The sequence below is a fragment of the Phaseolus vulgaris genome, chromosome 1 (assembly GCF_000499845.2).
Source record: "Phaseolus vulgaris cultivar G19833 chromosome 1, P. vulgaris v2.0, whole genome shotgun sequence".
NCBI lineage: Eukaryota > Viridiplantae > Streptophyta > Magnoliopsida > Fabales > Fabaceae > Phaseolus > Phaseolus vulgaris.
In genome coordinates, this window is record NC_023759.2 from 45,692,887 (window position 1) to 45,709,111 (window position 16,225).

A 16,225-nucleotide genomic window follows, 5' to 3' on the forward strand; every position below is an offset into this window, starting at 1 on the left:
AAATGTGAATGGATGTATTTTGGTAGTATAAAATATTTTTGTTAAAATACTAATAATATATATTAGAAATTATGCAGCCAGCATTATTGAATAAAGAAATCTGAACCGTCCAGTGAACAGGTGGCATTCCTTTATTACCATTGGATTTTGCCACACGCGTTTTCTCCAACATTTGGAACATTCTCCGTTTACACAACCCAAACAAAAAAAAAAAACTGGTAACTGTCACTTGTCCTCCCTCCATTTTTCTTCGTTTTTGTCCAACCTAATCATTCCATTCACGAACCTTTTGTGTGTCTCTGTGTATATAACACAAATTTTAACATAATCTCATTAATTTAACTTCTAAGAGAAGAGAAAAGAGATACACGCACAATTTTTTCATATTTAAAAAGTAACGATGAAATGTTCTTTCTCCCGAGTCATCATGAAAGGATCATTTCCACTGTCTATAGATTATACACTATCTTTTCCATCTATGTAACATCAAAATTTTCTCTTTTCGTTTTCCCACTTCAATGCAATCTATTCCCACTTGGACTCTGTCACAAGTGTCATTTTTTTTTCCAGTTTACACTTTCCACTCCTTTGAAAATTTCCACTTTCACGCCTTCATTATCATCCCTTTACATCGTTTTTTCTCGTTCACTTCTGTTTCCATAAAAGGTTTGATTCATTAATGCGAATCATTCACCTTCTTATTCTTCCTTTTCTTCAAATCTCCACTGATTCTTCTTTTCATGTTCACGTGCACGCTTTAGGCTATAGTGGGGTTGGTGCAGAAAATCGAATGTGATTTTGGGCTTCACTTGCTTCTTGCTTCTTACATGCAAGTCACAGACAGGAAGTAACAAGTGCAGGATGGGAAACAATTGTGTCGGGTCAAAAATCTCGGATTATGCACTGCTTTCCTGTGTTCTTCCGAGTTCATTCGTGTGGCTTCATCATCATCAAACGAGGGTGGTCACAGAAATTTCTGATGCCACTTCACTTGTGACTAAAATTGAAGACACAAATGCTCTAGAGAATGTTCAGGAAAAGGCTCCACGAGTGGTGAAAATTAGCAAAGAGAGTAACATGCCTTCAGAGCCTGCAATTAAAAAATTAGCCTTTAAAGTGAAGAGGGTAGCAATAGGGCTTCAAGAAGAGTCAATTTTGAAGAGAAAAAGTGGTCACTTTAAGGAGTACTATAATTTGGGAGAAGAGCTTGGAAAGGGACAGTACGGAACAACATTCCTTTGTACTGAGAAAGCAACTGGGAAAAAGTACGCTTGCAAGTCCATTCCAAAAGTGAAACTGTTGATAGATGAAGACGTGGAAGATGTGAGGAGGGAGATTGAGATAATGCATCACTTGGAGGGGTGTCCTAATGTGATATCAATTAAAGGGGCTTATGAGGATGGTGTTGCAGTTTTTGTTGTGATGGAGTTATGTGAAGGGGGTGAACTTTTTGATAGGATTGTGGAAAGGGGGCATTACACAGAGAGAAAAGCAGCTAAACTTGCAAGGACTATAATTAGTATTATAGAGGGGTGCCACTCCCTTGGGGTGATGCATCGTGATCTTAAGCCTGAGAATTTTCTTTTTGTTGATGTCAATGAAGACTCCACACTAAAGGCCATAGATTTTGGAATGTCTGTTTTCTTCAAACCAGGTTTGGATAAAATGTTCGTTTCCTTTTTCCCTCCTTCTAGACAACCAAAACTATTCAGGCTTTATGTGATATACCTAACTAACACACATATATAGAACATAATTATGTCTTTTTATTAAAATTGGTTTTAACTATGTTGACTTTGTTTCCATGAAAATTGGTTTAAACTATGTTGGCCCTGGAAGTCTTGTATAAGAATTTGGATTTTAAGAATACAAAATTACTTAATTATAACAATTAAATTATTTTTCAGGTTGAAAAAAATAGAAAATTATAAAAGTATAACTGCAAGACTTTAGAAACTTAATAAAGTGGTCTCTAAGAATGCTATGATATGATAGAACTCAGTAAAATAAAGCTTCATTAGAAGATTTTGTAATACTCTTGAATTAGAGATATTTTAATGCATCTAAAGTTTACAATTCTTCATGAAACTAAACTAAAATTAATTTGCGTCCCTTTAAAATCAATCAACCACATAGTTTGATATGAGCTAGAGAATGCTTCCTCATGCTTCCCCTGATACAATAGAATTAGTTGAAAAACTATAAATTTTCTGCAATGTTCTAATTACATTATTTCTGAGTGCTTTTCACTGACATTCTTCAGTTACAGGTGACATTTTTAGGGACGTGGTTGGAAGTCCTTATTATATCGCACCTGAAGTTCTACGAAGACATTATGGTCCAGAAGCTGATGTGTGGAGTGCAGGTGTGATCATATACATTCTTTTATGTGGTACAGCTCCATTTTGGGGTGGTAAGACTCCTTCATTAAGATTTCTAGCCCTTCAATGATCCAATCATTTAGCTTAATTTTGTATTTTCCTTGGTAATAGAATCGGAGCAAGAGATATTTGAAGAGGTTTTGCATGGTGATATCGATTTCACTTCAGATCCTTGGCCGAATATCTCTGAAAGTGCTCGAGACTTGGTTAGGAAGATGCTTGTTAGAGATCCTAGAAAACGGATAACAGCACAAGAGGTTCTTCGTAAGTTTCTTTACCAGTATTCCATTTAGATGCTAGTGAATGACATTTCAATACCACATTAGGCATCACATTACACATGTCATGTTTTCTCTGGCATGGCCTTGTTATTCTTTTAATAGCCGATAGTTTCCTTTGATCGCATACAAAGTTACAGTGAAAATATTTTAAAAAACCAAATGCATGATTTTTCGTCACTGGTTACTGTACTATCACGTCTTTCCAATTTTATCAAACATGTTCTAAGAAGGAATTTCTTAGATTTTGGACAAAATATTAGGCATTTCATCAGACTTTCTGAGTAGTGAGTGAGTACTAATTGTCATGGTCACAAGATCATAGGAGTTGAAGTTATGTTATCACCTTCTAGATGATAACGTGCTGATTCTTTGCAGGTCACCCTTGGATTCAAGTGGATGGAGTTGCTCCAGACATGCCTCTTGATTCTGCAGTTTTGAGTCGCCTGAAGCAATTTTCTGTAATGAACAAGCTAAAGAAAATGGCTCTTAGAGTGAGTAATCTTTCTAGCATATAACTCTGCACCATAACTATTAGTAAAATAGAATATATCAACAAACTTGTATTTGAAATTGTCGTGTCCTCATAATATTTTCAATGTTGCTCTCTACAGGTTATTGCAGAGAATCTCTCAGAAGAAGAAATTTCTGAACTGAAAGTAACGTTTAAGATGATAGACACAGACAACAGTGGTCAAATTACGTTAGAAAAGCTCAAGGCTGGATTGAAAAGGCTTGGTAATAATCTCAGTGAACCAGAAATTTTGGATCTAATGCAAGCTGTAAGTATTAGTACAGAATAATCTTACAATTTCCTTAAAGTTACTAAATAAACCTACATTTTGTCCTTTTTTTCTAGTTTAGCCAACCAATTTCTCCAGATAGTACAGTAGGATTCTTATTGTTTTAGGAGTTAGGACTCATTATTGAGTAGAACTGTAGTAGTCCTAATGGATTTCATGTATTCAAGTTGTAACTTGGCTTAGAATATGATTAATTTTTCTGCTTCCATTCATTGTAATTAATCTTACACGGGAAAGCTCTTTGAGTATCATTTAGTGAAATATTCTTATGCAAGTAGGGAAAAGTAAAATAGTAAATAACAGTCAAGATAGTAAAGGTAGTGTTGCTCATTTTTAGTAGCACATTCTTAGAATCCATCTCTCAATTTTGTTTTTGATTGCAGGCAGATGTTGATAACAGTGGCACAATTGACTATGGAGAATTCATAGCTGCAACATTGCATTTAAACAAAGTTGACAGAGAAGATCTTTTAGTAGCAGCCTTTTCATTTTTTGATAGAAGTGGAAGCGGCTACATCACTCAAGATGAGCTTCAAAAAGCTTGTGAAGAATTTGGTATCGAGAATGTATGCTTCGAGGAAATGATCCAAGAAGCTGATCAGAATAACGTGAGTATATTTTACAGTAATGCAATCTAATGTTTGGTATCTGATAAATGACACCATACTTCTTAAAGAATAGTGTTGTGAGTAATGTGTTGGTGACTTGGAGTTCCCTCTGATCAAATTGAAACTTGTGTTTTTCTACCAGTTGAATGAAAAGTAAATTAACACTCCCAACATTGCTCTCTTTGCTGTTACGTAATGAGTAGCCTTCATAATTTTTTATTTATGCTGTAAAGGTATTCCAATTTTGATTACTCTTTTATGACGAGGTTATGTTCATGTTTTACCCTTTCAGGATGGCCGAATAGACTACGATGAATTCGTGGCTATGATGCTGCAAGGCAATGCAGATTTAGGTAGAAACAGGATAAAGGGTGGCACTGATTTTAGCATTGGATTTAGGGAGGCACTATCAGTGTGTTGAAAAAAAGTGGAAATACTTTTTTTTTTCTCCCACAGTGTGGTGAAATTAAGTTCTTTTGAAAAGCTAAGTAAGGGGCTATTATTCTGTAAAAATGTTGATAAGTTATCTTGGTTTTCCAAAGTTATATATATGTACATTATGGAGGAAAACACTATGTTGGCAATTCTCTCGAGTTCGGACTCGGTGACATCTAAAATTGAGCCAAACCAGCATTTATTTAACAGTAATGAATGCATCATTATGGGTAGGACAATTCATATGAAGTTTAACATGAACTGATGAGACTTGATAATGGAGTTGGTAGAGGGAGCTTTTCAAGCGGTGTTTGTCATGCTTAACACTAAGGGTTCAAAGGATTGTGATGACTTGCCTAATGTCAAAGATATCACTATCTGAGTTTTATTTCTGTCTCGCCTATGAATGTTTTAGATATGAACTATAATGTGAAACAGTCTACATATAGAAGGGGATAACTCAATTCAATTCTAAATCTTTGCAATTTAACATTTAAAATCTGAGGCCAAAGTTTAGAAAACTTGCAAACTTCCCAAATTATTCAAACAAACTTTATTGATCCTCCATCAATCGCTAAGTGTCATCATCTCATCGACCTTTTAGATAAGAAACACACCACATTCTATCCTTCCATTCTTCTACCCTAATCTAAAGATCAAGATTTTGTTATTTTAATCTGATAGGTGACTTCATTGAGTATACTAAATGACTATACAGATTCTCACCAGTCTCACAACCTCTCACTCCCATTCAAAAACATCATCAAGAAAATGCATAAAACTATGGAGTTGGGATCTGAAGAAAAATATAAATAGAAATGCAATGATACTGACAATTGTTTGTGGTACTCAAGAATAACCCAAGTAAGAATTTGGAGAAATGCTGATAACTCAGAAAATAAACAGAAGAAAACATTATGAGGTGAAAATACTTTACTATTATAAACAAAAATGAGAACAACGAACACTACATACACGTAACATTTCACTGAAGACTTATTCTTCCCCCAATTTAGAAATTAGAATTGCTTTTCATTATATATCTCCTCATGTGAGTGTGTGTGTGTGACTGAGAAGAAGACATAGGAAAAATGCTAAAATGGGAGCAAAATTCCTTCATTCGTTACGTGTTTTTGACTAGTTTGTTTGCTTTGAACTATTCCTGAAGCATTTTGAGGTGGAGAATGCAAGATGCTCTGAACTAAGTCAGTGCCTCTCATAAGGGTCTGAATTTGTGGGGGTATGCATATGGCTGGCTATATGCTGTTCTTTAAATTATCATTGCCTCGTCTCTTTCTGTCTCATGTTATGTACAATGAAAATCAAGACTTTTAAATCGAGAATCTAATGCAACCTAAACAAATCTTTCTCTTTCTTTTTGGGCTTCGGTAATTGGAAAATTATTTAAGATACAGTGAAATCCTTTGAATGTACAAAGTTTGTCATTAATTGGATTACATAATGAGAGAAATAATGTGGACATGGTCATTTATTAAAAACATGATGCCTACAAGATGGTTGAGTGATAGTGCATATGTACCCCATTTCATCATCCAGAAGTTGGCTTGAGTGTAATTGTCATGGGTCATAACATAAGTTCTGGCATATCAATGAGTGGGATTTGGCTGTTAAACTCATCATCAAATTCTTACATTAAGAGGGGGTTCATTACACCAATTAAGATTAACATTCTCTTTTCAGTTCAAACTAGGCCATTTTGTCTTCAAGTATTTAATGAATTTGGTGACTGTTGTCTATCACTTGGTCAAATAATTTCACAATCCAATCAGATGTATGAGGAATGTTGTCACTACACTTGTTACTTTCATGGTTAGCTGTTAAAGGTGAGTTCACCTAATCAACTAATCCCTTATTTTCTCTCCTCATTATCTCCACTCTTTTTTTTTCTTTTTTATTGGCTTGTTTTTTAAAATGTAATTGATTTTTATTACAAAATAAACTTTAAGTTTATCTAAAACCCATAAAACCAGTTTATATGGTGATGATTGCACTCATTTGGATTTCTAACCATTTTAGTCAAATTATTCGATTAATTAAAAACTCAATAACCTAGTCGATGTAATTCTATTTTTTTTTAAATATTAATTTTTAATATAATAATAACAATAAGAATAATAACATAACATAAAATGCGTCCTAGGGCACGTGCATGTTACCAAGAGATTGAATGGATGGAGGTCCACCTGTTGGAGCCATGCAAATCATAATGACATGTTTGCGCGTAGAGCGCACGCACTGCCTGCCACACAAATAGCTCACAAGATTGAAATCGAATTTAGCACATAATACAAGATAAATAATATGAAATGAGTAATGTAATAAATAGAAACAAATTATAAAAAAAATGGAATAAAAAATAAATAAGACGAGCAGTGCATTTAAAATATTAAATACAAAATTGAATACGTTTATAAAAGATATTATCGACGTTTTTACTGTATATTACATTTTACTCTAATTTTTAATAAATATTCTGATGGCATTCCTTTAAAAAAAATGGTTTGCTGATATTTATGATACTCAATTATCTAATTGATTTACATTAAACAACAAACAGTAAAGAAAATAATTGTATCGTTTTTTGCAATTTACTAAGAGACAGAATTATTGCCGATCAAAAAAAAAAACTAAGAGACAGAATAGAAGTCTAACTATAAAAGGAGGTGGCTAGATTTGTTCTTGTCTAGAAAGCAACGTTCCACCTCCGGCCAAATTCTCACAGGGAAAGAAAACTTAAGTTAATTAATATAACTATAATCAAGCATGCACTGATTTAATACATTGTATAAATTTATTTAATATTAAATTCAATATATTAAAATTTAAATATATGATTCCTTTTTCAATATTATTTGTATGTTGTATTGAGTAGTTAGTTGGAGATGTGACCCTACCAGGTGCATAATCACGACACGATCACATGAAGATAGGTTAAGATGATGTGATTCAAAACTTATGCTATGTTAATTGGGAAACTCTGATATGTTAATTGAGAAAATTTGAGTATTTGAAGAACTGGTGTGTGAGAATTTGATAAAAAAAAGTGTGAGAAAAGTTATTATTTTTTGATTTAGGTATTTTAGAATGAATTTGTAAGAAAAATCTATTGAAAATTATAGGTAACAGTTTTTAAAGTAGGGATAATTAATTTGTTAATATAACTATTCAATTTGAAATCATATATTTACTTCTTTTATTCACATTTGATAATTAATTTAAATTATAACCAATTTATGTACATAAATATAACTTTAAATTTAAATTATGTAATACAATCTTTTATATTATAATTATTCACAACAATTTCTTACATATTTTTTTTGTCAACAATAAAATAAATAAATAAATATGAACCACTTCAGGGTGATCAAACCCTTATACATAAATATCTGACAATAACTCCTAATAGAAATTAAATACAATTTCTTACATATAAATTAATAATTTTTAAAATATATAATAACTTAATATTATGATTTCCTTCAATACTTATAAATAATAAGGTAAGTATTAAGGTTAGTTTATTAATCAAAATATAAACTAAAATATAAATATAACAATTTCTTCAAATTAATTTCAAGTAACCCATAATCAATTCATTCAAATTAACCAACTATAAAACAAATAAAATAACTTAAATACATAATAAATAAACACATGCATAAACACTGGTGAAACCCCACTAATACACAAACAAAAATATAGTTTTTTTAAAAAAATTATATCCCTAAAAAATAAGAATTCGCATCAAGAAAAGACCTCAAAACACCCACATAAAATTAAAAAACCAAACAAAAACTATTCAAAACCTGAAAGTGGGAAATCTAGAAAGAAAAAGAACATAATAGATTATATTTCGCCTCCAAAAATAATCATAATTAATTATATACATATTTATAACAACATAATTGATTATGTTTTCATTAACATACCACATGATCAATTATGTTAAAAAAAGAAAATAATCGGATATACATTGTGGATAATCGATTATGAACTGTTTTTTATGGGTTAATCAATTATGTTACATGTATTTTCATATGGTTAATCAATTATGTTATTTTGAATATGTAAAAACATACTTCACTCTCTTTGAAGATATATGTGCATGCATGCAGAGAGCAAAAAGAATGTCATCGAATGATCAAATCATGAAGTTTGGTAGGCAAAGATGTAATCTTCACAGTGTCCACGTGATTTTCTTTTTAGTGCTTCATTCACCTTCGCTAACCCTCATCCCTCCATTTCCACGTCCCCAGATCCCTCCACATTCACAAAAACAAACATGAGGTGCATCGTCACTTCAGTCTTTATCAACAATATACCCCTAGAAGCAAACGTAGTGTTAATTCTCTTTTGTTCCAAAATATGGATGAAGAGTACACATATTACAAAACCTGGTTAGTATCACAAATTTTAACATTATTTCATGGAGAGAATAGTATCTCAAAGATAAAGAATCAAGCCAACATTATTCAGTATAGATGACAAAGAATAAAACACACTAAGTAAATAGAAGAGTCAAAAAAAAAAATGTTTAAACAATCTTGAATTGTGAAAAAATGAAAAAAAAATTTGCAAAAATAGTTGAATAATATACAAATATATTTTGTTTCAGAGTAAAAGAATTATTTTTAAATAATTTCTTATTAACTGTTATGAAAAATCCTTTAAAAAATATTAAGTGTTGTTTGATGAATATGGTCTTTATATAGAGTTAAAGTCATGACAATTTACAAAAACCTTCTTCTTTAATAAATTTGTAACTGAGTTGAAAGTTTAAAAACTAACCATAGCTGAAAATATAATTATTTAGCTATGAATGTTATATGATCTAAGAAATTGGATCCCAGAAAATATAATGAAAGAAAGAAGGGAAGAGTGGAAGTTGTGACAGCTGAAGCGCGGTTGGTGGGAGGTGGTGGGGTAGTTGTCAAGGTTGGCCTAACGTGCCACCAGTCATGTTCCTTCCTCCTGCCATGTCATCCAACAACACTCACTTGTCACCATTCCCATGTTCTCAACCCCAACACTGCACTTCCCATTCCAATTACTCTTCATCATTTCTTCTATCACCAATTCTTCTACCATCCATTCAATATAAAAAAATAAGATAAATGGTAAGAATTAATGTTTAGGTTGTCTTCATTACTGGGGTCAACTTGGTTGAACCATGGTGAGCATTTTGTGGACAGACAGGCACGTAGATTTGTCTGTGCCAAAATCTGGAAACCAAAAATATTATAAAGAAAGCTTCCTTTAGGAAACGATAATAATTATTATGAAAGAAGTGATGTGAGGGAAATGATGGATTATTAGAACTGAGGTGATTAAGAAAGAAGGAAAGAGGAGTGACAGTTAAACAAGATAAGAAAAGAAGTTTGCTTCCAGTGACAGTTACAGAGTTAGGGAGTTAGGGAGTTAGGAGTGGTAGAAAAGTCATTGTGTTCTGTCTTCCTGCCACTTCCTATTAGAAACCTCCTCTCACTTCACTTTTCTTTCCAACTAATCCAAACCACCATCCACTTCTCTTTTCTCCTCTCTTCATCCTTTAAGGTATTATTCATGCTCAATATTTTACATCTCACTTCCTTATTTTTCACCTTCCTGCTCTTATTTGATTCTACAACTGCTTCTGTTATTCAATTCTGTGTGTTCTACATTCAGATCAACTCAATCTTTTCTGTGTATTAAGTTTGCCATGAGACTAATCCTTACACAACCGTTTACTCTTTTGTTTTTGTTGGGCCACTCATAGTTTATTTTATATTTGGTTCTATATCAATAATCATAGTACTATTCAGTTGTGTGCACCAGAAACAAGGAAAAATAATTCTTTTTTTTAAGGAGGATCATCCTTCAACTCGACTTTCATTTTTGCGAAATTGTTAACAGCACAATGGAATCTGAAAACGGGATTGCTGTGGAGGAAGAGAAACGTGTCATCGGGGTAACAACCAAGGTGGAGAATATAAAGAAAGAAGAGGAAAAGGACTGTAACGGTGCAGAGATTCAGACAAAGAATGAAGTATCTAAACCCATGGTGGAGGCTAAAGACCCCATTTCTGCTGCTGTTGAAGCCTCCAAAACTTCTTCTGCAAATAAAAACTCAAAAGGTGCTACTAAGGTATCATACAGAACGTATCTGAATTATTATTTGTTTAAACTAAACTATCGGTGGTGTTTTCAGTTACAACACGTAACTCACAGTAGAAGGCTCTTACTAATTAAGTTAACGTGGTTAGGAAACTGGTGGTAGAGCAAGTGTTGCTTCCAAGAGCAAAAAATATGCCAAAGATAATTTGAAGAGTCTAATCTCAATATCTCAAAAACAAAGGCCATCCCTTTCCCAGAGCATTTCTTTCCCAGCCAAATCATCTGGTGAAGATGTTATGCAGAAAAGCTTTAATGGGTATATTGTGAAGACAAAAGTTAAACACGTTCAAGGTAATAATGGGATTAGAGGTGAGGCCCCCGTTCGTGATTTAAACAAGTCCACAAACTCTGGAGTGAACTCACTCGCAAAAACCATTGCTGGCATGTCTGGTTTGAAACGCTCTGCGGTAGAGATTTTCAATTCCTCATTGAATTTCTTTGCATAACTTCATTGCCTCTTATCATTGGTTTCTATGTTCATGACTTTAGTTTCTGTCTACCAGTTTGGAAGGACTACTCCTGTTTCTCCAGCCACCAAGAGCCAAATTTCTGAGGCATCGTTGTAAGTTACAACCTTCTATACATTTTTTAGCCAAGATTTACTAAATCCTTCTATACATTTTTGCTTCAGTATTAGGTTTATAGTGTTGGTATCAATCATTTTTAGTTTGAGGTAACTCAATTCTTGTGCATGTATTGGAAAATTTATGTTCAGAAGATTGCTGAATGGAATCATGAAATTATCACGTTATGGTTTTTACACTGTTGCAGACTTGATGACCATGTGTCAAACACAGCAAAAACTGCAAAAGCAAATAAGGATGATGATGATTGTCACTCCACAACTTCGTATGATTTATAACCTATAACTCTGAGGATATATTCTCATCCTTTCTCTTCTATTTCTTATAGGGTACCTTTTCTCTTCTACTTTTAGCTAAAATGTTAAAAAAACTTTCTTGTACATGTGTGTCAGAAGTGCTACTCCTCGTCTGAGAAGCAGTGGAACTGGATTTTCCTTTCGATTGGAAGAAAGAGCTGAAAAGCGGAAGGAGGTAGTTGCTTAAACCTTACACCCAGTTGATGTTATATTGCCAATGCCAGAACCAGATATTAATCCTAATTTATCCCTTTTTACTCAGTTTTTCTCTAAGTTGGAGGAAAAAACTATAGCCAAGGAAGCAGAGAAAACTAACCTACAAGCAAAATCAAAGGTATATATCATCACAATAACTTAACTAACATGGAAATATTTTAGATAAACTTATCAATAACTACTTATATAGAAAAAATAAAAAAGATAGAATAAATCAAACTTTTTTTTTAAATTAAAATTAAATTATATGATACAACACTTTCTTTATATCTCTAATCTAAACTTTTTAAAGGTTGAAATGCATGAATTGATTCTATTTTTATCTCTCTCACAAGTACATGTTGAAAAATGCATGCACATTCTGGTTTAAGTTTTCACAACAGCTTATCTGCCTGCTTTAAGCTTATTCCCCCCTCTCCATGTTTTGTTCTGGATTTCCACCAGGAAAATCAAGAGGCAGAGATCAAGCTATTGAGGAAGAGCCTGACATTCAAAGCCACTCCAATGCCAAATTTCTACAAGGAACCACCTCCAAAAGTTGAGCTGAAGAAGGTAACTAATCTAAAATAAAACTTAACTTCCAATTGGGATTATGAAATGTTTGCCAACATTCATAATCTATGATCTATCTTTTCTCCTTAATCTTTCTATGGTAATAGATTCTCATCTTGATGGTATTACAAAAGCCAGTTTATGGTGCTACAATGTTTTTAATCTCTCTTCTTTTGTACTTCTTTCAAGGGGCTTGATCTTTTGACATTCTTTCTGTCTCTTTACGTATTCTGATGTATTTTATCTACTAATTAGATACCAACAACACGCCCAAAATCCCCAAAGCTTGGAAGGCACAAAGAACCTGCAGTGAACAACAATTCAGGAGAAGATAAGTCTTGCTCCAGTCCAGGTGGGAAACAACAGCAGAATGATTCAAACAAGGGTAATAAGGGTCATAAGGATGTGATTTCAAAGAAACCAATCCAAAAAAACCAGGCCAAACTGAAGTCTGAGAAAAACAAAGAATTCCAAGTTCCACATGATAACAATTCTGAAAGCAAAAATGAGATGGAGTTACAATCTGAACCATCAAATAGTCCACTGCTTCTAAATTCGACTACATCGGAGCCTGTGTCATCATATGAGGTTATTGTTGGAGTGTAGATTAATATCATCGAACTTTATAATTATATAAGATTAGAGTTCTGTGTTGTTAATTATTTCGTTATCATTGTGAATACAGACAGAGGTTGGTTCATGTTCATCATAAACCAGTATTATTGCAAATAAGAGTTGTCTTTTTTATGTTGAGCTGTTGCCCTCTGTGATGTACTTTAAAATTCCTTATTAATTCATTATTTAGCAATTCATTAGTGCATTTGACACTTAAAATTGTCCCTTATTCTTCAATTGGAAAATGACACTAGAAAAATATATTCTTTCTTCTGCATGACAGCTTTTTAATAGTTGTAGTTTTTTTTTTATTGAAAGAACAAAACTTTGCACTTGATACAATTGATTTGATTTAGATTAACGTATGATTAAAGACACACAGACCTTTGACCTTCTTAGCTCTGTTAATTAATGTATCATGGTAAGGTGTCTAGGGGCATGCTAAACTTTTTCATTGATATTTTTAAGAGAGAAAATCAAAAGAAAAATAAATTATATTTCTTTACAAATTAAAGTTAGCTCTTGTATTAATTAAAAAATATTTCAAAAAATCCTAATAGGAGAAAAAATTACAAGTTAGTTTATACATAAACTAATTTTAACAAAATATTTTATTTTTATTTTTTCTCTTGTATTTACCAAAATAGATAATACATTTGGCTTTAGAAAGAAGTTTTTAGTGTATATCCCCTTCCAAACAATCGTCAAAACTTATTTTCTTTTTCTCCCCAATTCATGGTTTCAAATTCTTTCTATTTTAAATTTAAATATCTTAAATAATATCTCAAATTTAAACAAAACAACATCAATTTAAATAAATGAAATGAAAATATATTAAATTTAAAAGTAATATATCCTTTAATATATAAAATAATAAAAATTATTAATACTATTAAACAGTAACTCAATAAAATAAAATAAGATAGTATGATAAAATTGAACATATTTTCGTTCTCATAATTATTTTTATTATTTTTTTAATGTTATGTTAGAGATCTCATATTAATCTTATGACAAAAATATTTCATAATATATAATTTAATTTATCTTATAAACTTATTTGATAAACTGATTTGATAAGATTAAATTAGACTTACCTTTTAATATATTATATTTATTCTTTTATAGAATATATTTTGAAACTCAAGTTAAGATTTTAAAAAAAAAATGTTAGTTCTTAAAATCATATACATGCTTAGTTAATATTATGCTTAAATACTCATTTTTTTTTTATCTTTTTGTATAATAGGAATGAATCTTCTTTTATGAAACTATGACGAGATTATAACCCTTATTAGTATAATATATTTTCTATATGAAGTAATAGTTTTAAAAAATAAATGGCGGAGATCATCACACTTGACTATCTCAAGTGCTGAATAAGATCCTGTCCCTTCAATTAATATTACTTTAAAAAAATCAAATAGCCAGATAAATAAATACATCTTTTAAGTATGTAAATATTAATTAGCAACACCATGGCAAAAAATTGTGATGCATTGGATTGAAATTTGTATTTAGTTATTGGGCTCAACAATAGTCGTGACCCATACTATCATTAGTGGATCAAATGAAATAAAGAAACAATGTTTTGGACCTGATTGTTTCTTCTTGACTGTTAGTTCCTGCACCCCATATGTTCTTCTGGCACCCTCATACAAAACATAAAAATACTTTTTTATTCTTTTTGTATCATCTTTTTGCTTTGAATTACATAATTCAAAATGGTATTCGGATTATATAATTCAGAATGGTATTCGGATTATAAAGTTCAGAAGTTTGTATTTCATAGTAGTTTTCGGATTATGTAATCCATAAACTAATTATGCATCAAAAAAATACTTCTAGATTATGTAATCCATAAGATAATTATGAATTTAAAAAATGACTTCTAAATTACGTAATCTGAAATATTACATATAAATATTTTCAAAAATATGAAAATTTATGAAAGTGGGAGAAAAATATATGGATTCTCAGGAAGAAACATTTTTTCTTCTTCAATGTATTTCTTTAAAGAACAAAGAAAAATAATAACAAGCTTTAAGGAGAAATAAAAAACACTAACAATGCCAAATAATTTCACTTTGATGTTTGGTCACAGATCACCATATAAATTTATTGACATATAATCACTTTAAAAAATCACACCGATATTCATTTATTATGGATGATGATAGTGTTTACTCTGTCAATGCATGATCATTAATTATTTTCTAAAAACTCTTTTAAAAAAATATATCCCTTTTTCAGTTTTTAAAATAGAAAATTTATTTTGATTCGCTACCTTTTTTTAGTAATTTTTCCCTTGCATTATCCTATATTCTTCCTCTCTTTTTATTTTCCAAATATTATTATATAATTTAAAAAAAAATCAAATATATTGTTTACAGTTTTGTGTATGCACATATTTTTAATATTTATGATTTACACTTTATTATTTGCCGTCTTCGGCTTCTAATGACAATATTTTATGTTTGTTTCTTGTTGTTTTTTTCCTACACTATCCTCAATAAATTGATTTGGAGCTTTATGATATAAGTTCAGTAAAAAAAACATTATTAATGTAAAAAAAAAAATTTGGTATAATTTTTTTAAATAACTATTTTGAAAGTTAAGAAACTTATCAAATGAATATTTGTGATTAAATGATAGTCTAAAGCTGTTTTTGTATATTTTATTTTCTCTAATTTATATATCCCTCTCTTGTTTTAATATCTCATAAATCAGTTAAAAAATTTGATATTTTAGAGTAAGGCGTGTGATATTTTTTATGAAAAAATTATATATCATAATACTATGAATAAAAATAGTTCATCGTTGAAAAAATGCCAGACTTTATATTCTTCGTTTTAAAAAAATTATAACTTGATAAAAGATTCGTGTTTTTTGTTTACTTTATTAAACTCAAATCAAAGGAAATATGTATAACAATGAACTTCCTTTAGAATATATTTAGGTTAAGAAGGTAAGGTAAATTATGAAAAGAAACATTCACTTATTGAAAATGACCTAAAAGAATACAGGCGGCAAGAATATTAGAGTGCACAAGATGATGAATCAATAATTCAAGAGAATATGTCAAAATCTGGGAAGAGATGAAAGGTGTGCTTATTCTCTCTTTTTTTCCTAGGAAAATATTTGCTTTTAAGCTTTGGTGATTGAGATTTTTAAAAATATATGTTGTGGATGGTAATTTGAGAAGATTTTCATGATCTTAAACCAAGGAATTCATTTTTTTGGAGAAAAGTTAAGTTATTATGATAGTAGGAACCACCCA

The 16,225-nt window shown here is 31.0% G+C and overlaps 2 protein-coding genes across 3 annotated transcripts; both read left to right on the forward strand.

Annotated features, from left to right (window-relative positions):
* Positions 1-335: 335 nt before the first annotated feature.
* Positions 336-4,640, forward strand: LOC137814651 (calcium-dependent protein kinase 26-like). The gene is made up of 7 exons (XM_068617495.1): positions 336-1,654; positions 2,270-2,413; positions 2,493-2,645; positions 3,038-3,153; positions 3,274-3,441; positions 3,846-4,070; positions 4,363-4,640. Exons 1-7 carry the CDS (start codon positions 862-864, stop codon positions 4,489-4,491), a joined length of 1,728 nt encoding a protein of 575 aa, XP_068473596.1. The 5' UTR covers positions 336-861; the 3' UTR covers positions 4,492-4,640.
* A 4,908-nt stretch (positions 4,641-9,548) lies between these two features.
* On the forward strand, positions 9,549-13,077 carry LOC137814652 (protein WVD2-like 4). 2 transcript variants are annotated; one of them, XM_068617496.1, is made up of 9 exons: positions 9,549-10,082; positions 10,422-10,653; positions 10,772-11,089; positions 11,186-11,244; positions 11,454-11,531; positions 11,659-11,737; positions 11,825-11,896; positions 12,223-12,330; positions 12,586-13,077. In XM_068617496.1, the coding sequence occupies exons 2-9, from the start codon at positions 10,426-10,428 to the stop codon at positions 12,934-12,936; spliced, it is 1,293 nt and encodes a 430-aa protein (XP_068473597.1). In that variant the 5' UTR covers positions 9,549-10,082; positions 10,422-10,425; the 3' UTR covers positions 12,937-13,077. The 2 variants fall into 2 exon arrangements, with proteins under 2 accessions (XP_068473597.1, XP_068473598.1); XM_068617497.1 differs by having other exon boundaries at positions 11,662-11,737.
* Positions 13,078-16,225: the final 3,148 nt, after the last annotated feature.

Bases quoted from the DNA above. Each gene is read 5' to 3' on its own strand.
- LOC137814651 (XM_068617495.1), top strand. From the start codon at position 862: ATGGGAAACAATTGTGTCGGGTCAAAAATCTCGGATTATGCACTGCTT. The intron at 2,414-2,492 runs GTAAGACTCCTT...CCTTGGTAATAG, and splicing joins TACAGCTCCATTTTGGGGTG to AATCGGAGCAAGAGATATTT. The intron at 2,646-3,037 runs GTAAGTTTCTTT...GATTCTTTGCAG, and splicing joins AACAGCACAAGAGGTTCTTC to GTCACCCTTGGATTCAAGTG.
- LOC137814652 (XM_068617496.1), top strand. From the start codon at position 10,426: ATGGAATCTGAAAACGGGATTGCTGTGGAGGAAGAGAAACGTGTCATC. The intron at 10,654-10,771 runs GTATCATACAGA...TAACGTGGTTAG, and splicing joins ACTCAAAAGGTGCTACTAAG to GAAACTGGTGGTAGAGCAAG. The intron at 11,897-12,222 runs GTATATATCATC...GATTTCCACCAG, and splicing joins ACCTACAAGCAAAATCAAAG to GAAAATCAAGAGGCAGAGAT.